General features: G+C 36.6%; 1 protein-coding gene and 1 long non-coding RNA gene across 3 annotated transcripts in view; one reads left to right on the plus strand and one right to left on the minus strand.

Moving 5' to 3' along the window:
- LOC115223174 (long-chain fatty acid transport protein 4) overlaps positions 1-9381 on the plus strand; it is a 78730-nt gene extending 69349 nt beyond the window's left edge. The window contains exons 9-11 of the mRNA XM_029793618.2: positions 1705-1869; positions 7238-7384; positions 8224-9381. Of these exons, the coding sequence (XP_029649478.1) occupies positions 1705-1869; positions 7238-7384; positions 8224-8381 (470 nt within the window). The 3' untranslated portion in view covers positions 8382-9381. The remainder of the gene's footprint in view (positions 1-1704; positions 1870-7237; positions 7385-8223) is intronic.
- Positions 7337-24566, minus strand: part of LOC118767556 — a 49070-nt gene continuing 31840 nt past the window's right edge. For both annotated transcript variants that reach the window (XR_005003478.1, XR_005003477.1), the window contains exon 3: positions 7337-7417. This is a non-coding gene — a long non-coding RNA (uncharacterized LOC118767556). The remainder of the gene's footprint in view (positions 7418-24566) is intronic.

Raw genomic sequence — 24566 nt, forward strand, 5'->3', positions numbered from 1 at the left:
GCCTGAGAGGTTATCTTTCTAGGTGCAATCCCATGGTCAGTCATGACCGAAGGGGGTCTCAGATTCAGATATACATGACCTCTTTTTGCAAATACTGATAGGGCACAGAAAGTGTGTCAATAGCCAGCTGGAGAAGATGTTCTCCTGGGGCTACAAGCTATGGTAACATCCACCCTTAGTGGTTAGCCATATTTAGGTGGCAAATATACTTCACATTGTCGTGCAGTTACTATCTATACCTTGTTCAGAGATTTGCTAGTAAAAAGGTATATATATATTTACATATATTCACAGACATATGGATGGATATATATCTATGTACACACAAACATGTGTATATATATATATATATTTTGGTACACATACACACACATATAAGTACACTCATATAACACACACGCACATGCTTGTGTATATATATATGTGTGTGTGTGTGTGTGTATATATATATATATATATATATATATATATATACACACACACACATGGGTGGGGATGTCTGTTTGTCCCCCACCACTGCTTGACAACTAGCAGTTTGGCAAAAGAGACTGATAGAATATGTACCATGCTTAAAAAAAAGATGAAAAAATACTGGGATTAATTCATTCAACTAAAGAAATTCTTCAAGGCATTGCCCCAGCATGGTCCTGGTCCAATGACTGAAACAAGTAAAAGAATATATATTATGTATGTATAGTATGTATTTATATATTGTGTGTGTGTGGCTTAATGGTTAAGCAGTTGCACTCATGATCACTAAATCATGGGTTCGATTCCCTGGGTAGGTGGTGGGTTGTGTTCTTGAGCAAAACACTTCATGTTGCTCCAGTCCCTCTTTCGGTCAGCGGGGAATGTTGGCTTGTTTGCCTAGCCAGCAGGGTGGCATCCTTTTCATGGCTAAAACAATGCAAAGAAATATGCATTGTGATCAGCGATGTGTAACGAAATCTTATAGTCTGGTCAGTCACATGATATTTATATATGTGTGTGTGTGTAAATTTGTTGGCGTGTCCCTATATATATATGATATAACTGTCTTTGTATGTATATAGATGTGTGTGTGTGTATCAGTGATGTGCAACCAAGAGAATACCCTCCATCAGGCATTTGCCATATTCTGAACGTCTCACTTCCCTGGGCATGGATACATTGAAACTCCAACGTCTGGCCACTGACTTGGCAGACACCCATAAAATTATTAACAATCTTACTAACAATAACTCTGAGCACCTTTTCAAACACCTGTGGACATATTTACAAAGTCAGAAAACAGCACAGCTCCCATGACTTTTGGAAACATTTTTTCATGCTAAGAGTTGCTGAAGCATGGAACAAACTGCCGGCATCAGTTGTTAGTTATCGGAGCACTGCATCCTTCAAAACTTCCATGCTTCCTGAGATTTGCCAACACTACACCTGATTTTCTCCCCTCCATACACACGCAAGCATGTATCCGACTCATACACTGTTCACTTTCCAGACATTTCTACATTACTGCATATACTTTATACGCACTTTTGACAAATTGTGGTGCACCTGAGCACTGTATACAATAATTTCATTATTATTATTATTATACATCTCTCTCTCTCTCTCTCATTTTGTTCTCCTTCTTCTCTTACTCCACTTTCTCCATCCTTTAGTCTCCAGTTTCTATATCCTTCATACACACTCTCTCTCACTCTCTCTTTATTCTCTCCACAGGGGATATACTTTCTATGGACCACTTTGGCTACATGTATTTTCGAGATAGGACAGGAGACACGTTTCGATGGAAAGGAGAAAACGTATCAACATCAGAAGTAGAAGCTGTTATAAGTAACATTTTAAAACTGCAAGATGTTGTAGTGTATGGGGTGGAGATTCCAGGTGAGTGTCATTGGATTGTCTTTCATGTTAATTAACAGCTTTTGTTGTTGTTCTTTGGAATGGTAGAATCTGAAAAAAAAAAAAAATGTTCTGAGTTCAAGACCCACTGAGGTCGACTTTGCCTTTCATCTTTTCAGGGTCGATAAAGAAAGTACTAGTTGAGTTCTGAGGGTTGATGAAATAGACTTGCCCCTGCCCCACAAAAAGTTTCAGGCCTTGTAGAAAAGATTATTTTTATTATTGAAAAGGCGGTGAACTGGCAGAATCGTTAACCATGCCAGGTGAAATTTTGAGTTCAAATTCCGCCAAGGTCGATTTTGCCTTTCATCCTTTCAGGGTCAATGAAATAAGTACCAGTTGGGTATTGGGGATCAATGTAATCAACTATCCCTTCCACCCCAAAATTTCAGGCCTTTTGCCAAAATTTGAGATCATTACCTCCGCCTTGCCGAAGGCATTGTTTTGCAGTCGCGTTTGTTTGTTTGTCTGTGGACAAGATATTTCAAGAACCACTGGATGGATTCGGATGAAACTTTCAGGGATGTTTGGCCTCGTGACTGGCATGAACTGATTAGATTTTGGGATCGATCCGGTACCGGACAAGGATTCTGGATTATTTTTTTGTTATAGTTACTTTACTTTACATGATTACGATCTAATGTTAACTTTCAAGTCTTCCTCAATTATCTCCCTTTCGGTTGTAACTTAAATGGTGAATTTGTTCGCTTGGGCTTGTATTAGATAAGGAGAAACTATTTATTACTGTTACTAAATATTCTACAGCCACCCTTACATTCCACGACTACCACTGAGATCGATTAGGTACTGGACAAGAATTCTGGATTATTTCCCCGTTTTTTGTTTATTTTTTTATTTTTCAGAGTGGTCAGGTTCGTTTTTAATATCCTTGTTTGTGAGAGCAGTCTAGTTTATATCAGATATTCTCATTTTTAATAACAAATAATAATAATAAACAACAACAATTCTTCTTCTTCCTCTTCTTTTCCCCTTCCTCTTCTTCTCCCCTTCCTCTTCTTATTATTCTTTTTCTCCTCTTCTCCTTCTCCTCCTTCAACAAGCTGGCAGAGTTGTTAGCACACCGGGCAAAATGATTAGCAGCATCTTGTCCATCCTTATGTTCTGAGTTCAAATTCTGCTAAGGCTGAACACTGGGAGGAGTCGATGTAATTATCTTAGCCCCTCCCTCAAATTTTCTTGCCTTGTGCCAAAATTTGAAACCATTATTATCATTAACAAAAATGGCAAGTTGGCAGAATTCATACTGCACCAGACGAAATGTTTAGCGTCATTTCTTTCTGATTTTCATTCTGAAATCAAATTCTGCCACAGTCAACCTTACCTTTCATCTTTTGAGAGATGCTAAAATAAGTACCAGTTGAGTATTAGGTCAATGTATTCAACTAACTGCCTCTCACCAAAACTTCAGGTTTTGTTCCTGTAGTAGAAAGAATTATCGTTATGAGAAGGGTCTATTCACAGCCTCAGAAGTGTCTTGGATCAAAATAGAGATATTTTGGTACATACCTTGATGTTCTCATTTTAACCCTTTCGTTACTATATTTATTTTGAGATGCTCTGTGTTTCTTTCAATTATTTTAAATATAACAGATAACTTAGTTATAATTAAGCTGGTGTTAGGAACATAAATTGTGACGAAGGTATAGTGGAAGATTTTAATTCAAATCTTATGAAAACAAGACATTTGTACTCAGAGCCAGCTGGGTTGATAACGAAAGGGTTAACTCTTTAGCATTCAAACTGGCCATATCCAGCATTTCACACCTGCTTTACAATGTCATATAATAAACAAATAAACAATAGGCACAGGTATGGCTGTGTGGTTAAAAGATTGCTTCCCAACCACATGGTTCCTGGCTCAGTCCCACTGCATGGTACCTTGGGCAAGTGTCTGTTACTATAGCCTCAGGCTGACCAAAGCCTTGTGAGTGGGTTTGGTAGATGGAAACTGAAGGAAGACTGTCGTCTATGTATTTGTGTGTTAGTCTCTGTGTTTGTTCCCCCGCCATTGCTTCACAACTGATGTTGGTGTGTTTACATCCCCGTAACTTAGCGGTTCGGCAAAAGAGACTGATAGAATAAGTACCAGGTTTAAGTCCAGGAGTCGATTTCTTCAACTAAAAGGCAGTGTTCTCGCATGGCCACAGTCAAAATAACTGAAACAAACAAAAGAATAAAGATCTCGTTAGTGAAATCTTGAAGCCTTAAGATAATGGATGATTAATTAATTCAATCTGAATAAATATGCATTACATCTGACAGAGTAATCCAAATGCAAAAGGGTTTTAAAGCAGTGGTTCTCAAGCAGGGTCCATATAAGATTTGGGGGGTTCCACACAAGCAAAATAGTAAACTGGGGGCCCACTGTAGTATTGTGCTTCCGATGTATGTATTGCAAGAAACAACCAGATTTCTTCCTTAACGTTTTTACATAGTTCAACGTACAAAAGTGAATGGGTGAATAATGAAATAGGGATTTGGGAAAAAGTAAATATAAAATTAGTTTTCAAATATCAATTGGCTGTAGGGGTCTACCAGAATAGAACTATAATCAAAGGGTCTTGTAGATAAAAAACGGTTGAGAGCTACTGGTTTTAATGTATGGTATAATCGACAGTCTCTTTCAGGTTTCTGGTGTTATATCATTTACTTACTCTGTTTGATATGAGTGACCGTTCCTTACCCAAATTTCTAACCCTTGCCTGTAGAAGGAATCTTTATTACCTCTGCCTTAGCGAAGATAGAGGTATTGTTTCCAGTCGAATTTGTTTGTTTGTCCATTTACAAGATATCTGAAGAACTGCTGGATGGATTTGGATGAAACTTTCAGGGATGTTTTGCCTCATGTCTAGCATAAACTTATTAGATTTTGGGATCAACCTGGTACCATACAAGGATTCTGGATTATTTTTCCAGTTTTTTGCTTAATTTTTGAGAGCAGTATTCTCATTTGTGAGAGCAGTCGAGTTTATTTCAGATATTCTCATTTTAAAAATCATCTCTAGCTAATCATTGAGAGAATGTTGTTTTCTTCTTCTTCCAATCAGGACTCACACCATTAGCCACAAAGAATAATCTCTAATTCGAGCCTACTCGAAGCTACTAAGAATGTGTGTGGAAACTTGAAGATCCACCCACCACAAGCGATAGACTGGCAGTTGCACGAGTGCAAAAGCTACGTTGTTATCCTCATTCTGTAAACGGTGGCTTTTAATGGGTGGAGAGTTGAACCATCCTGGGGTACAGAGGATTTGCAATCTAGATTAGGGTCTGAAAGTTTAATACACCATGGTTCCTCTGCTTTGTGACAGAAGTAGGAACAAAGAGTGAGAGAAAGTTGTGGTGAAAGAGTACAGCGGGGTCCATCCCCGCCGGAGGCCTTGTGGAGCTTAAGTGTTTTTTCTCAATAAACACTCACAATGCCTGGTCTGGGAATCGAAACCACATTCTTATGACCACGAGCCCTCTGCCTTAAACACTGGGCCATTGCGCCTCCACAGATGTTGTTGTTGCCTTGGTGGAGATTTGTTTTCTCTCAGTGCTCTTGTTATTATTGTTATCATTATTAAAGCGGTGAGCTGGCAGAACTGTTAGCACGCTGGGCGAAATGCTTAGTGGTATTTTGTCTACCACTATGTTCTGTGTTCAAATTCTCTGAGGATGATTTTGCCTTTCATCCTTTCGGGGTCAATGAAATAAGCACCAGCTATCCACCAGGGTGGAGGTAATCAACTAGTCCCCTTCCCCCAAAATATTTTCAAGGCCTTGTGCCCACAGAAGAAAGGATTGTTATTATTATAGTTATTAAGAGGTTTGTGCTCTCTGAGTGCTCTTATTATTATCATCATTATTAAGGTGGAAAGCTGGGAGAATTGTTAGCACTCTGGGTGAAATGCTTAGCAGTATTTCGTCTGCTGCTATGTTTTGAATTCAAATTTCAATGAAGTCAACTTTGCCTTTCATCCTTTCAGGGTCAATAAATTAAGTACCAGTGAAACACTGGGGACGATATAATTGACTAGTCCCCTCCCCCAAATTTCAGGCCTTGTGCCTATAGTTGAAAGGATTATTATTAGTGTTGTTTCAAATTATGGTGCAAAGCCAGCAGTTTTAGGCTAGAGGGGTGAATCGATTACTTCAACCCCAGTACTTGACTGGTACTTTATTTCATTAACCCTGATTGATGTTAGTAAAAGATGGCAGATTGCTGGAATCAGTAAAACATCAAAATTCCTTACAGTATATGTTTCTTTATTGGTCACAAGGGGCTAAACATAGAGGGGACAAACAAGGACAGACAAACGAATTAAGTCGATTACATTGACCCCAGTGCATAACTGGTACTTAATTTATCGACCCCGAAAGTATGAAAGGCAAAGTCAACCTTGGCGGATTTGAACTCAGAACGTAACAGCAGACGAAATACCATTAAGCAAAACAAGGGCAGACAAACGAATTAAGTTGATTACATCGACCCCAGTGCATAACTGGTACTTAATTTATCAACCCTGAAAGGCAAAGTCGACCTTGGCAGAATTTGAACTCAGAACGTAACAGCAGACGAAATACCATTAAGCATTTCGCCCGGCATGCTAACGTTTCTGCCAGCTCGCCGCCTTTAGTTTCCGTCTACCAAATCCGCTCACAAGGCTTTGGTCGGCCCAAGGCTATAGTAGAAGACACTGGCCCAAGGTGCCACACACTGGGACTGAACCTGGAACCATGTAATTGGTAGGCAAGCTACTTACCTCACAGCCACTTCCACCTCTTGCGTTAAAGTGATTTGAAATAAAAAAAATACCTTGCCTCCTAATTTCAAGTTATGTTCAAACACCAGCTTAATAATAGTTATTTACTAAACAGGCATGGCTGTGTGGTAAGAAGCTTGCTTCCCAACCATATGATTCTGGGTTCAGTTCCACTGTATGGCACCTTGGGCAAGTGTCTTGGACCAACCAAATCCTTGTGAGTGGATTTAGTAGATGGAAACTGAAAGAAGCTCATCATATTAGTCTTTGTGTCTGTGATTGTTGCCTCCACCAACCTATGACAACCGGTGTTGGTGTATTTACATTCCTATAACTTAGCAATTCAGCAAAAGAGACTGATGGAATAAGTACCAGGTGTAAAAAAAAAAAAAAAAAAAAAAGTACGGGTTTCGATTCATTCAACTAAATATTCTTGAAGGTGCTGCACCAGCATGGCCGCAGTCAAATGAATGAAACAAGTAAAAGATTTTCTGAATTAATTGAAGAAAGGCAGTGTATTTCATAAGAAACACATCACTCTACCTGTCAATGAAAAATAATAAATACCATTAATTTTCCAGGTGTTGAGGGTCGTGCGGGTATGGCAGCAATAGTTGATGAAAATGAAAGTTTGAATTTGGATGGACTTTGTGAAAATATAGCCACATATTTACCTGTATATGCAAGACCGCTTTTCATCCGTCTTTTAAAGTGTTTACAAACAACAGGTGAGTGTATACACCTTTTTTTTCTTTACTTCTCTGAATAAATAAATAGATATATATTATTATTATATTGCAAATAATTAGAAAATGGAGAAAACCACAGATTAACAAACACATCAATTGGACCACATTTATTTTTTGATACAAAGCATCACATAACAAATAGATTATGTCATGCTTTGTATTAAAACATAAGCTATAAATTCTTGAACGGCAGCTAATGGTGATGCCCCAGCATGACCACAGTTTTCAAACTGAAACTAGTTAAGGGTTGGCAGCTGGAAGGGCATCCAGCCATAGAAAATCCATCTCAATAAACCCCACCCAACCCATACAAGTACAGGACGGTGGATGTTAAACGATGATGATGAGATGGACATGTTAATGTGGCTGTGTGGTAAGTAGCTTGCTAACCAACCACATGGTTCCGGGTTCAGTCCCACTGCGTGGCATCTTGGGCAAGTGTCTTCTGCTATAACCCCGGGCTGATCAATGCCTTGTGAGTGGATTTGGTAGACGGAAACTGAAAGAAGCCTATATATATATATATATATATATATATATATATATACATATATGTGTTTGTGTGTCTGTGTTTGTCCCCCTAGCATTGCTTGACAACTGATGCTGGTGTGTTTACGTCCCCGTCACTTAGCGGTTCGGCAAAAGAGACCGATAGAATAAGTACTGGGCTTGCAAAGAATAAGTCTCGGGGTCGATTTGCTCGACTAAAGGCGGTGCTCCAGCATGGCCGCAGTCAAATGACTGAAACCAGTAAAAGAGTATCTGTAAACTACCTCTTAATGGATGGTTCTTCTAATTTTATTCTTCATTTTCGCTAGGTACATTCAAGATTCAGAAAACTGATCTGCGAAAGGAAAACTTCAACGTAAACCTCACAAAGGACAAAATTTATTACATGGATAGTAGCTCAAGGAAGTACCAGTTAATCACTCCGGACATCTACCAGGATATTTGCAGCGGAAAAATAAGATTTTAACATTCCAGTATTGTGAACATTTTTTCTATAGAGATAAAAGAAAAAAACAAACAAAAAAAAACAGTGATGATGATGATGATGATGATAATGATGATCATAATGATGGCGACGAAAATAGTAATATGATACAATACTAGTTAGACATTTCCCCGTGAGCAAAAGTGAAAACTAGTCAGCAATTTGAAAATGTTTGGTAGAAATTTGGGGGAAATTTATTTTTTTTTTCCTTGGAAAATGACCAAACTTAATTGTGAACGCTTGCACTTTTAGCAAATTCGAACCCCTAGTTTAAATTCAAGCCCTTTTTGTTTTCTCCTTTGTCTAATCTTGTACGTATATACTCTGAGATACGGCTATTAATACAATTATCTTCATCTCTGACCATCTGTTTTCGTAATGGGAGGCAACTCTATAGTATTATCTCCCTTGGTCACTGAAATACTAGAGGATTACTATCGTATGACGAGTAACGGTCGATAGTATCAGATTATGTTAGAATCTGTAATTTATTGTGAAAATAGAATTTATAAGTTAAAGGTTGGCAGTTTGGCTTCGAGGTGGACTAAGCTCACGGCTTTTGCTACCACGAATCCAGTAACCTAAACCCACTTTATTTTATAATAATTATATTTTTAATCTAATAAATATGTTTATTTTGGAAATTAGTGTGTAGTTTATTATTTTGCATAAAACACCATGAAATTATAAATAAATAAAAAGAGGAAAATTATGAATTATTGTTATCTGATGTTACCCACTTTGGAAAAAGTATATTACCGTCATCTGATGGGTAACACTAAAACTAGCATATTCATACATATGCATACATATATGTGTCACAGACAAGTAAAACAAAGTAACAAGCAATGCTAAATTCAGAAAAAAAAAATGTATGTAGCTATTTTACATGATGTTTTTGTAATGGTATTATTATCATCATTATTATTATTGTTATTATTATAACTGAATGTAGTCCTAAATTATTTTAAACCCAAAGAAAAAAAAAAGAATGAACAATCATTTGTATAAATGTGTGTTTACTATATATTTATATTGTCCTATTGTCATCGAAACTAGCAGACAATCTTTGCTCTTCCCTTTATTTTTACACATACAAAGAAACATACAACCACACATCCAAACACATTCGTACCGTTTTCTCCTTTAAGGCCAAGGAAACTAGTAGACAATCTATGCTCTCCTCCTCCTCTTCCTGTGTATCCACAAATGTACTCAATCGCAGATGTCTTTCCGGAGTGACGGCCCACAGGTCCCAAACCACCAATTTACCAAAGGTTGATTCATTCGAGGTTCTGTTTCGTTTGAAAATATGTGGCATTGTGTAAGAAAAGACATAATGTGTATTTTCTTCTTCCCTACCTTTCTCTCTGACACATATATATATATATATATATATATATATATATATATATATACATACATACATACATACATACACACACACACATCATTAATATAATAAGTTACAACAAGGCGGCGAGCTGCCAGAATTCTAAGCATGCTGGGCAAAAATGCTTAGCGGCATTTCGTCCGTCTTTATATTCTGAGTTCAAATTCCGCCAAGGTCAACGTTGCCTTTCATCCTTCGCGGGTTGATAAAATAAGCACCAGCACTCCACTGAGGTTGACGTAATTGACTTAGACCCTCTCCCCCCAAAATTGCTGGCCTTGTTCCAAAATTTGAAATTGATGTATAAGTTACAAGTTTTGGAAGAATTTCAAATTTCATTATACGAAGAAAGTTTCAGGTACCCAAAAAGATTACTTATTTGTCAGTTCCATGTCATGGAAACACCTGAGTTTTAACCCACAGCCAAATCTTAAAATAATAATGAAACATTAAATATCACATCCACTTATTAAAAAAAACTGTAACAGGAAAAAAAATGTTTCCCTTGAACACAATAAATATATGTATATATATATATATATATATATATATATATATGCACACACTCACATAAGAATATATATATATATATATATATATGGAGGCGCAATGACCCAGTGGTTAGGGCAGCGGACTTGCGGTTGTAGGATCGCGGTTTCAATTCCCAGACCGGGCATTGTGAATGTTTATTGAGTGAAAACACCTAAATCTCCATGAGGCTCCAGCAGGGGGGTGGTGGCGATCCCTGCTGTACTCTTTTGCCACAACTTTCTTTCACTCTTTCTTCTGTTGGCCTGCTCGCTTAGCCAGCGGGGTAGCGTCATTTGAGGGCTAAAACAATGCGAAGCGCATTGTGACCAGCGATGTGTAGCAACATCTGATAGCCTGGTCGGTCACGTGATATATATATATACATACACATAAATACACACACGTAGATATGACAATGTTTATTGTATTCCAATACAAAAAAACTGTCTCTCTTCTACTATTTCTTCAGTAATATGTTGGCTGCCTAAACAACAATTTCAACTAGATTAAGTTCTCTGTAAACCAACACAATCATGTAAGGTGTACATACGCAAAGATATTGGGTATGGAGTCATGCTACATCTATCCAAAATACAACATCTTGTTTTTGTTTTGTTTGTTTTCCCTCATCCCATCATCAACAGATTTTTTCTGTATTTTTTTTTTGTTTTATAAAGTTTTTTTTTCCTTTGTTAGTCATGTGTAATTCTTTTTAATGTCTTTCTTTGTCAAGCTTTTCAATATTTCATTGGGAAGTTAGTATTGTTAATGAAATTCACTTCAACAGATTACTAAGTGGGGAAGTCAGTTGCCAAAACACATCATTTAAATTATCTTTGTCCTAGGAGAGACGATCTCTTCTAGATTACGTTTAGCAATTTACACAAAAAACATACACATTTAAATTTTTTTTTCAGTATAAAGTTAATTAAGTTTCTAGTTAATTAAGCCATGTGTAGTGCCATTTCATCCTCATTTAGAATCTTACCTCAGAACCCAGGTAAATTTGTTTGGTGACCGAGCAAAGTCGTTGGACAGAGAAGACCTTTTAGTCTTATCGAGGACACAGCAACCTCTCTAATGCTGGTGCCAGGGTAAAATACACCCAGTACACTTTGTGAGATAGTTTGGTTGTTTGTTGGTTGGTATTTGGAAGGGTATCCATGTGGTTGAAAACCATGCTGAAAACGAAACGGATGAGTGAGATGCACTCATCCGACCCATCAAGGAGGGCAAAAACTCCAAATAAGAACTGACTGAAACCGTAACAACCTCTCTAACCAGCAGACCTAATGATGATGATGTTTTATATATATGTATATATATATATATATCACATCCATACATGATAAATTCTCTTATGAAAAACAAGAGCTGTTCCTAGAGTTTACAATGGTTCATCCAAAGTTTTGAGCACTCCTTTGGGTGGTGTTTAGTATTAATTAGTAGTAGTAATTAGTGTTGATTTTACATTCCTGGTGTCTACTGCACTGAATTTGATCGTCTTGTTCACCATAGTGAACTTTTAAAAATTGAAAACATTTCCATGAGTTTTTTTTTTTTTTCCTTCTTAAAGAAAAATCTTTGGTCATGTAGAAACCCCAACTTTACATTTTGTGTAAAATGACCCCTTTCTCTTCTCTCTCTCTCCTTCATACATATCTACTTAAATGACCAGAACTGTCTTTATTCCTCCCTCTTGCTTTCTTTGTCTCTCCCCCTTAGCTAGTGCGTTTTCTCCAGTACTGTCAACAACAACACTAAAATAAAATATTTTTTAATAAATATAATCCCTCCAGATTATTCCAGAGATATAGTATTAATCTGTATCTTCTTTTTTTTTTTTTTCTTTCCTGTTCCTCAATTATTCTGCCTTCCCTGGGTTTAAATGGCTTTCACAGAAAAATGAAATATCATCCCTCGGACGTCAAACCTTCCTCACCTTTGCTGAATTCTGAATCTAACTCTACATCATTTCATCACTTCTCTAGATCTACTCAATCTAAGCTGACGAGAGCTACGCAACAAACAGAGAGTATATATAAGGGCGTGCTGAAAAGTTCCTGGCTTTAAGGGTGTTGTGAAAGGCCTGGTTGGAAGACCAATCTTCCGAGTTCTTTCGCAGGGCTTAGAAAAACTGAAGGACCTTTACGATAAGTGTGTGAATCCGAGAGGGGAATATATTGAATAAAATCATAATTAACAGATCCCCCTGTATTTTATTTTACTCCAAGCCGGGGACTTTTCACCACACACCCTCTCTCTCTCTCACACACATACACACACACACATATATATATACCATGTTTCATGATGGTGTCTGTGGTTTTGTGGTTTTATGTAATTTATTATCAAATGGAAATAACACTTCTCTGAAGTGTATGTCAGCCATCAAAAAAAAACAAAAAAAATTTTTGTTTTTCTTTTTTAATACTGTATATGCTTGAATCTAAAATCATCTCAAACTATAGATTGTACCTGTGATATAATTACATAAAAGACAATAAGTTTATACAAATTTGTTCCTGTCCTTTTTCTTTTGTTTTTTTTTTTGCTGTTTTTATCTTTTTTTTTCTTTTTTTTTTTTTGCAACATTTTTCCACTCGTATTAATGATAAAGACACAATAATGTTCCATAACCTTTCTAGTATATTGCTTATTGGCTTATCTTGCATTTGTTTTACACACTGGACTGTGGTCATGCTGGAGCACCACCTTCAAGGTTTTTTTTTTTGTTTAGTCAGGTGAATCGACCCAAGTATTTTATTTTGTTCTTGAAGTACTGGTACTTATTTTATCGTTTTCTTTTGTTGAAATGCTAAGTTACCGGAATATACACAAATTGCTAACAGTTGCCAAGTAGTGATGGAGGACAAACACATACACAAAGAGACACAAACATGTATTTGAATATATATACATACACACACACACACACATGATGGCTGTCCACAAGTGACTGAGGAAGACCATTACTGACATTTAGGAACATTGTGCACTCTAGGACTAACTTATATTTTGCGTTTGTGGCTCCATAAATGTGTGTGTGTGTATATATATATATATATATAAACATATATATATATAAACATACACATAAACAATTATATATATATATATATATACACACACACTCATATATATACACACACACACACTCATATATATACACACACACTCATATATATATATACACACACATATATAGATGTCACAATATATGGGTTAAATTAATCCAGTAGAACATAAAAACAAAGAGGTCCTTAATGTATCATTCTACAAAACATAGTAGGATACAAGTGACCATTTGTCGTGATAATAGAATTTTCATATTAAAGAAAATTTCAAACTATTTCTGACATTTATGGCTCATACATACACACACACATATCATATATATACATATATATATACTAGCAGTATTGCGCGCGTGCGTTCTATACACGTGCGAATTAAGCTAAACTTGGATGAAGTTCAATCAAAATTCAATTATTTTGGTTTTAAAATCAAGCGTTTATGTGTTCCATTTCCTCAATAGGAAGTACGTATAAGCATTTCATAAATTTTTGTTGATCAAATAATTGCATTGTTGAATTATTCTTTTAGATCAGTATTTCTCAATGGGGATTTCAGGGGAGAGTTTCAGGGAGTCGCTGGCGATGTATCGTGATGATCAAAAATCCGGCCTGCTAAAATTTGGTTAAAGTGATTCAAACTGCAGACTCAATGCAAAATGGTCACATTTAATTCAAAGCGTTAAAAATGTTATGTAAACAATTTGTATGTGTTCGCAAAGTCCAAACGATTAATATGAAAAACCCTCCAGGCTACATCCCGAAAATTCATTTCTCTGCTGAATTTCTACAATGTTTACAGCGATTCGTTTTTATATCTTGAATTTTTATTTTTCATGCAATTTACGCATGCTTGCACGCGTGGTGAACACAGTTCACGTCAAACAGCTGACTGAGTAAATTTCACTATTCAATGCATGGGATAAGGCCTAAACAAACACATTATCGATTTTTGCACTTGCGAGATGAATTTTGGAACAGAAATAGCACAGTTCAAATTTCATTTGCCTAAACTTTAAGTGACCCATTTTTGGTGGTTCTACGATTTGTTGGCTAGGAGGAGATGTGCCGGGAAGTTACACACAGACACACGAGTTGAGTTTTTTTATATATATATATATATATATATATTATATATATATATATAATATATATATATATATATATATATATATATAGAGAGAGAGAGAGATAGAGAGACATATACATACATATATATATCGCTAAGAGCTCATATATCTGGAAAAGAAGCTGACTCTAAAACAGAGCAGTAATATATTTAGAAAATTGCTTGTTATGACTGGTCAGTGAGTGACCATTGATTTTGGAACGTATAAAGCGATCTATGGTCACTTTCTGATTGGCCATACCAAACAACCTTCTATATGGAGTGGTTGGTATTAGGAAGAGCATCCAGCCATAGAAACCATGCCAAATCAGGCTGGAATCTGGTGCAGCTCTCTGGCTTATCAGTTCTGGTCAAACAGTCTAACTCATGCTAGCAAGGAAAGCAGACATTAAATGATGATGATGATGATACATATATGTATGTATGTATATATGACAGGCTTCTTTCAGTTTCTATCTGCCAAATACACTCATGAGGTATTGGTTGGTCGAGCTGGCAGAATCGTTAGCACACTGGGCGAAATGCGTAGCCGTATTTCGTCTGCCGTTACATTCTGAGTTCAAATTCCGCCGAGGTTGACTTTGCCTTTCATCCTTTCAAGGTCGATTAAGTAAGTACCAGTTATGCACTGGGGTCGATATAATCGACTTAATCCATTTGTCTGTCTTTGTTTGTCCCCTCTGTGTTTAGCCCCTTGTGGGTAGCAAAGAAATAGGTATTGGTTGGTGTGGAGCTATATAGAAGAAACTTACCCAAGGTGCCACACAGTGGGACTGAACCTGGAAACATGTGCTTGGGACACAAACTTTTCACTCCTGACCTCACCCACAGTACAACCTCCACACACACACACACACCCACAGTACAACGACAAAATATTACTCCATATTCAAGCATATACAATAATTTACCATAAAGGTTTGTCTTTTGTTTTTATTCGTACATGAATGATCTTTCTTATTGTATTGTACCATTCTAAGGAAAAAGAGCAGAAAAAAACCCCTAAAACTGTTCAGTGTTTGCTTGATATTTCAAAAATATTTCCTTAGAAATTTTCAAGACTTTGCTAAACCATGTAGACACCATTCTTTATTTATTTATTTATATCTGTCATATCCTTGTTGGTGAAAAAACAGATTTCCAACAGGTCATTATCAGTAGTTAAACTGCATTCCTGACAGTGAAAGTAACAAGGGAGTGTCTGTCAATTGGTGCAGAACAAACATGTCAAAGACTTTTGTTTGAAGAGCAGATTTGATTTTTTTTTTTTTTGCCTGTTTACATCCTTTGCTTGCATATATTGCCAAACCAAAAATACACAGATACAATATGTGTATGTATGTGTGTATATATGTATGTATGATGAAGGAGACTTCAAAGAGGCTGGTGTTGGTCTCTGACAACAAGAGTTAATAAAGTAGAATCAAGAAAGAGTCCAGTGAACTTGCCACAGGCAGTGGAATATCTACTAATTTAAGCGGAATCCTTTCAGGGAAAAGCTGAAAGGACAGAAATTATTGAGACACAGCAGAGGGTTACATCCTCTAAGTTCAAAAGATATAACAAACCATTGAAGTTTTCACTCTCCACTGCAAGTTCACTGCACTTATATATGTATCTGTATATGTGTGTGTGTGTGTATATATATATATATATATATATATCTATAGATACACCGGCAGTATATTGGATAACTGATATCCCATAGTGGGTTACCCTCATAACCCCTATCTTACTTTGTACTATATATATATATACACCGGAGTAAACACATAAATGTGAAACAAGGTGGAAAAAAGAGTACTCAAATACCAGTGGTAGAGTAATATGCTTTATTTAAAGCAGCAGAAAATTCAACAAAACCTGTTACTCTGAGTTTCCCGTTGCCGTTCATCGGACAGTTTTTTTAGATTCTAGCAAAAACTGTCCGATGAACGGCAACAGGAAACTCAGAGTAACAGGTTTTGTTGAATTTTCTGCTGCTTTAAATAAAGTGTGTATATATATATATATATATATATAGGCGTTAAATGATGATGATGATGTATATATATATATATATATATATGTATGTGTGTGTGTGTGGACATAATGTATATATTACACATATGTGTGTGTGTGTGTATATATATATATATATTATATATGTATGTGTATATTATGCATATTTGTGTGTATGTAATGTGTATATATTCTTTTGCTTCTTATGGTGATTGACTTGTGGCCCTGCTGGGGCACTACTTTGCCTGCCCCCCCCCCCCAGTACTTATATTTTTTAAGTTTGGTACTTATATTGGCCTCTTTTGTGAAGCCACAAAGTTATAAAACCAACACCAGTTGTCAGATGATAGAGAGGAGGTGAACACAAAGACAGACAGACATACACACACGTGTGTGTGTGTGTATAAATATAGACACACACACACACATACACATGACTGGCTTCCTCACAGTTTCTATCTGTCAAATCTACCTAATTTACTTACAAAGCATTGATCATTCTGGGGCTATTGTATAAGGCACTCCTGCAAGGTGCTGCCACGCAGTGGGACTGAACCTGAATCCTCAACGTCTCCCCACTTTCCATGTACCAAATTTCAATCAAGGTCAGGTTATTAGTTGACCTAAGGTTTTGAGAGAAACCTTTTTACTCAAAGCATCACCATTATTTGGAAGGCAATAAACCATCAAGAGCCTGATGGATGTGAAGTCGGCTTCTTAACCGTTGCATTTATAATCTTCTTCTTCTTCTTACAGCATTCACCCAGGGTGGGTCGAGCTGGCTTCATTCATCCCCAATGCTGTATCTCTTACAAACGCCCACCAGGCCTGGCAATTTGAGGCTAACGACCACACGTGATCTCCAACCACTCCTTATTCCAGCGGCAAACGCTGTAGATATGGGGGCCTAGGTTGGGTCCCAGATCAGCCTTGACTGTCATCAGCCAGGTTTTTCGTTGTCCATGAACATCCTATTCCCAAGATCCTTCAAATATTCCTCATGCATTTATAATAATAAATGTTAATATTTTACATGAGTTATAATCCTTGGCCTTAATTAACTGTAAACGAGCAATAAATAAATAAATAAAGTATTTTTATGTATATTGACAATTCAGACAGAGAAGTAAAAGCGTGGTTGTCCTTGCATGCAGGTTTGTCCCCTGCATCCCTCTCCAGCTGAACATTCCGAACCTCGTGGGCTCATGGGTGCTAATGCCATGTAAAAAGCACATGTACTGGTGCCATGTAAATGCATCTGTGCAGGTGCTGCGTAAAACGAACCCTGTACACTGTGTGAAGTGGTTGGCATCAGGGAGGGCATCCAGCTGTAGAGACCATTGGAGGAGCCCAGGCAACTCTTCAGCTGGTCAGCTCTGTGTCAAACTGTCCAACCCATGCCAGCATAGAAAACAGACACTAAATTATGGTAATGATGATGATGATTATTATTATTAAAATGAAAGCAAAATATAGAATTCAGAAAAAAAAATCAGCCGATGTTCAATTGTTACAGTTTGCAAGCAAGCAAAGTCCAAATGCTTAGACCTGCTGTTCTTAACCTTAGGTGGCCCTCAAGCATCCTTCAGCGGCCCTGATGGTCATCCATCTCTAAATCTAATAAATTTTTCTTTAACGTTTTACCATTCAGATTATTTTGTCAAATGTAATGCTTATTTGTTCACATTTTAAAGAATTAAAGAATTAATCCTGTATTATCTTGTAGCTTTGAAATTTTGAAGATGTGATTGTTTATATATATATATATATATATATATATATATATATACTGGCAGATGGATGTAACCAAATGATCAACCACTGATGATGATGCCTTGGAAATAGGCAAAACTAGTCTAGTGGTTCCAGAGATGGTCATGGTGTGGTTACTTCCCTGTGTGTGTGTGTGTGTGTATGAATATATATATATATATATATATATTACTGAGATGTACTTGCATAGCAAGTGACCTGATCTGAGATTGTGTGTGCTGGAACGAAAACAATTGCAGCATGGAAGATGTTTATAAGCCATTTAAAAACAAACAAAAACCATTAGGTTACTTCAACATTTAAATTTAATTTGCCAAAATATTTTCATCGCTTTGAGACTGCGACTTGTTCACTGACAAAATTCTGTGCTGCAAAATGTATATGTGTATATATATATACATATATATATATATATATATTGCACTCTTCTTACAGTATTGCGAGTTTAACTCTTATTTCTAGCAATGTAGGTTCTTATGCACCCTTAGTCACGTTTAGTAGCAATTAAATCTTTCCTTTATAGTGTATGAGTGTGTGTGTATATATATATATATATTATATATATATATATATATATATATACGAGCAAAATACTTCCCATCCAATGGACAGTGCTGAGTTGTCAAACATTTAAACCAAATTTTCTCAAAACTTGTCCGACCGTCCCATAGACCTCCCCTTTGAGAAACACTGATTAAACCTAAATTTGAGACACCAGCAAAAGACGGATTTCGACTGATGTACTTGCGCATACAAATGCACGTTCCCACGGCTTTATCGATCGCATTCTCACCTGGAATCGATTTTTGTAATTTTTTTCAAGACTTATACACGCCCTGATATCGTCGGTATCTACATATCAAATTTGAGCGCAATCAGATGCAGGATGCCCGAGATCCTAGAAGACACACACAGACAGACAGAATGGATTTTATATAATATATATATATATATATATATATATGTATGTATGTATTCACAGTCCTGTTTGTATGTATGTATGCTTAGAGCAACAAGCTGGCCTTCATGCTGATGGCATGTTAAGCACACCATTCGAGCGTGATCGTTACCGCATCGCCTTACTAGCACTTGTGCTGGTGGCACATGAAATATTCGAGCGAGGTCGTCGCCAGTGCCGCTGGACTGGCTCCTTTGCAGGTGGCATGTAAAAAGCACCAGTTGGGCGTGACCGTTGCCAGTACCATCAAACTGGCCCTCTTGCCGGTGGTACATAAAATCACCCACTACACTCTTGGAGTGATTGGTGTTAGGAAGGGCATCCAGCTGTAGAAACTCTGCCAGATCAGATTGGAGTCTGGTTTGCCAGACCTCAGTCAAATCGTCCAACCCATGCTAGCATGGAAAGCGGACGTTAAATGATGATGCATCTATAAACACATACAGATACACACAAGTCCACAAAATCACATATGTATGAATATGTTGCATATCTGTACAACTCCGGAATGAAAAATCACATCTAGAATGTCCCAATTGTTTTCTAAAATTTAATATTACAAGCAAGCCATAACTAATTTCTCTTACCACTACCACCACAAGCCGTAATAGAACTCAGTGTTATTTGTATTATCCAGTTTGTATTATGTTATTCTGTTAAACCTGGATAGGGTGATAGTCCCTCACATGTAGCTTTCCCTGCAAACCAACAAAGAGACACACACACACATTTTCTCTTTAATGTTCCTATTTTATAAAAGGTGTGAAAGATTTAAATAGTTAAATGTGAATATAGAGACAACATTATACACGCACACACACACACATAGATACACTATATATATAGTGTGTCTATCCATTTATAAATGCTATAAATGTATGTGCATATAAATATATATGTGTGCATGTAAACATGTTTGCATATGTGTGTGTGCAAATGTAAACGTGTTTGCATTGTGTGTGTGTGCATGTAAACATGTATGTATGTGTGTTTGCTTGTAAATATGTTTGCGTGTGTGTGTGTGTGTGTGTGTGCACATGTGTGTTTGCATGTGTGTGTATGTATGTGCTTGTAAACGTGTTTGCGTATGTGTGTAGTTGCATATATATACGTGTGTGTGTGTGTGTGTGTTAAGGTGGTGAACTGGTAGAATTGTTGGAGTATCGAATTATCATGGTGTCTAGCTTGTGCCTCCTCGGAGGGGAACATTCTAGGTTCAATCCCATGGTAATTCGTGGCCAAAGGGAGTCTTTATATAATGTGCATTTAGGTTTTCATTTATTGTTATTGCACACTAATTGTTAAGAAATGTCACCACCATACAAATGAAGTCATTCGTTTGTAATCTTCCTCAAAAATAGGTCAGGCCACTGAGGTAATTGTGTTCAGGAGACAAGAAGTGTGTGTGTGGGGGGGGGGGGAATTACATTGAATGGAAACGGGTCAGAGTTGGTAGCAAGAAGAACATGTAGCTATAGAAAATCTGCCTCAATGAGTTTCATCTGATCCATATCAGCATGAAAATATGGACCTTCAAACAGCAATAATGGTTTACAACCAACAAATATTGTAAATATGTATTTCGTTATTGTCCACAGGTGGCTAAACGTAGAGAGGACAAACAAAGATAGATAAAGGGATTAAGTCGATTACATCGACTCCAGTGTGTAACTGATACTTATTTAATCGACTCCGAAAGGATTCCAGCTTGCTGCCTTTTGTAAATATTGTAATATCTATGGGGGACAGTTACAGATTTCTCAGAGGATTATAGAATCTACCGTGAAGTATGAGAACTGACCAGAACTATGTCAATATTATGTCAACCTTATCACAGTAATTACTGAAATACGGTTTTGAGTTTTTGGGCTCGGAGGGCTGGTTACTTGGTTTCCGTGATACCAATCCAGTGCAAGGTGGTCACTCATTTTGGAGTTGAATTGACTGAAAGAATGTGAAAAGAAATATTTCACACAAAAACACAATGCAGTGACTCGTCCAAGAATTGAAACCATTATCTTGCAATTATGATTGCCTAATTAATTTGCACAAATTAATTTAAAGCAATTTATCATTAAACTGAAGGATTACTCATTTTTTAATGGAATATATATTTTTTAAATTGCTCTCCTTCGTCAGATTGTCTGATGAAAAGGAAGTAAAATCTTTGTCAAAATAATAATTGATACGTATGAAAGTTGATACGTACAAACCATGCCTGTGTGGAAATGGACATTGATGATGATGATGATATGTACACATGCATGTATACATACATGTGTGTGAAAGCGTGTAGCCAAGATTGTGTGTTTGATTCCCTGATTGGACAGCACGTTGTATTCTTGAGCAAAACAATTTCACATTGCTCCAGCCCTGCCATTCAATCAGTGGGGAATGTTGACCTGCTCACCTAACCAGTCGGGTGGCATTATTCAAAGGTTAAATCAATGCAAAATGCATTGTGACCAGTGCTGTGTAACATTTGATGGCTTGGTTGGTCCAAAGATAACGGACAGAGTCAACAACTATTGAAAAGATTGTAAGACACAAAGAAAATTTTTGGAAAAATAAATAAGTAAATGAGTGGAAATATTACCGGTGAGTGTGTTAAATAATAAGGCACTAAAAGAGAATGACTCTCCCCAGACACAACAACATTTTGAAGAGAATCCAGCTGCAAAGACTGTGCCAAAGCAGACCTTGCCAATGCTGGTGCCATACCCAGGCCACTCTGTAAAGTGGTTAGCATCAGGAAGGGCACCCAAGCATAGAAACCTTCCAAGACTGAGAGCTGGCAGAAGCATTAACATGTTGTGCAAAATGCTAAGTGGCATTTTGTCTATCTTTACGTTCTGAGTTCAAATTCTGCTGAGGTCGACACTGCCTTTCATCCTTTTGGGGTCAATAAAGTAAGTACTAGTTGAGTTCGGGGGTTGATGGAATCGACTTAAGATTGTGGTTTCGATTCCTGGACCGGGTGACGCGTTGTGTTCTTGACCAAAACACTTCATTTCACGTTGCTCCAGTCCACTCAGCTGGCAAAAATGAGTAACGCTGCGATAGACTGGCATCCTGTCCATCTGGGGAACACATACGCCATAGAAACTGGGAAACCGGGCCCATGAGCCTGGCTGGGCTTTAAAAGGGCACATTTATTTATTATTTATACTCATGGTCTTATGGCTGTAGGTTCCATCCTACTCTCTCTCTTTCTTTAATAGTTTTTTTCTCAGTCTCTTTGCAAATTCAAACAGTGTTCAGATGTTATCAGGCTTTTTAATGCTTTGTTTTTTCCTTTCCACTTGAAAATAACCCGTTTTTAACCCTAAAATACCTGTTAATATTTATTGGTGCTTCAAATATAACACTATTTTGGAAAAATAACAACAAAATCAAAAGTCTGAATAAGCTCAAAGGATTCCTTTGATTATATATATAATTAGCAAACATTTGATCAGAAAAATTGGTAGAAATATTGACATCCGAATAACTATATAGTATACACACACATACATACATATGCACACACTCTCACACACACACTCACTCACACACACTCACACACACACTCACTCACTCAAACACACTCACACACGTACATGCACACATAAATATTCACTCACAAGTCGTTATTTTTGGTTTTTCTAATGGTGGAACTTGAAGTAGACAAATCTATAAATAACAGCCTCTGGAATACTGGGGCACCCTTTGAATTTTTCCATCTAAGGAGGCTTTTTTACCCAATTTTCTTACTATTTATAGCTTTATCAAGGCAGCAAGTTGGCAGAATGGTTAGCACACTGGGCAAAATGTTTCACGACATTTCTTTCAGCTTTACATTCTGAGTTCAAATACCACCAAAGTTGACACAGCGTTTTATCTTTTTGGGGTCGATAAAATAGGTACCTGTTGCATACTGGGGTCAACATAGTCGGCTAACATCCTCCCCCAAAGTTTCCTGCTTTCTGCAAATTGTTGAAAGGATTATTTTTTTCTAATCTAAGTTCTACTATTTAAAACAATTTATTCCAATCTCTCAAAGTTTCTAAATGTTTATAACAAGAAGAGGCCAAGCTTCTTGGAGGTTTTGTATTTTTCTTTTGAGAGAGCAAGAATTATGTAATCTATTTATAGTTCTACAAAAAGAAAACAGTACAATCTAAAAACGCTACAAAAGGATTCAATACCTTGTTACATAGTGTTTATATTTATTATATATAACAACAACTTTCACTTGTACAATACATCTATATTTTTCATATCTTTGAAAATAGATTGAAACACCAGTAAAATATCTGACACCTTACATATGTGTGTGAGAGAGAGAGAGTCCTGGTTTTCTTCGACAATGACTCTTCAAATCCATAAAGGTTCCTACATGCTTTGTAATACCAACCTGCCCAACAACACCCCCTGTGGCTCTATAATACTAATTCTGTGTTTTAAAATGACCTAAATTAAAAACTTCAATCAAAATTTCGTGTTAATTTCTGTTCCAAACACCAGCTTAAAAACGACTTGGCTATTTTCCTAAATCCTTCAGTATTTTCAAAATCAATTGAAACGAAGACAGAATATGGATCTTTTCGGTTTGAACGGCAGTTTTTTCTCGCGGTGTCATATGAAATTGTCACCCATAATTATGACCCTAGTATCGATCTATTGCATTTCAATCTCTTTTAGGGTTAGGATTAGGGGTGGGGGGAAGGGTATCTTTTTCTTTACAAATGTTATAAACCCAATCTGTTTCTTAAACGAGGGACATATTCATACAGCACAGAATGCATTTTACTTCAATGGACGTCAGTGATTGGTTGAAATTGCAGAAATTGAAGAAAAAAACAACAAATATCTTACAAACTATAGAATTTTCTCAATAAAGCCAGGAGAAAAAGATGTTTTATAAACACATTCTACCAGTGTACGAAGTTTAAAATTTTTTAGTTACCTAGAAATTATGTTAAAAACTGCCGTTCAAATAGAAAAGATCCCAGAATATTTCAACAGAAATATGGTAACGGAAAGGTTAACAACAATGCCTCACATATGCATACCTGTACATACAAACACATATACACACACACACATATGCATACACACATACAGGTGTGTCTATGTAAGGATGTAAACTTTTTTTTCCTGTTTTTTCCTTTTTGTCAAACACACTCCTTTAACCTTAAATAAACTGAAAAAGATCAATAAATAATATTTTTCCTTTCCTTATTGGAATAATTTATTGATAATCTAATCATAACAGGATTACAATAGTAAAAAAAAAATCTATTGATTTTTTTTATTTTTTGCTTTT

Source organism: Octopus sinensis, linkage group LG22, assembly GCF_006345805.1.
Source record: "Octopus sinensis linkage group LG22, ASM634580v1, whole genome shotgun sequence".
Classification (NCBI taxonomy): Eukaryota; Metazoa; Mollusca; class Cephalopoda; order Octopoda; family Octopodidae; genus Octopus; species Octopus sinensis.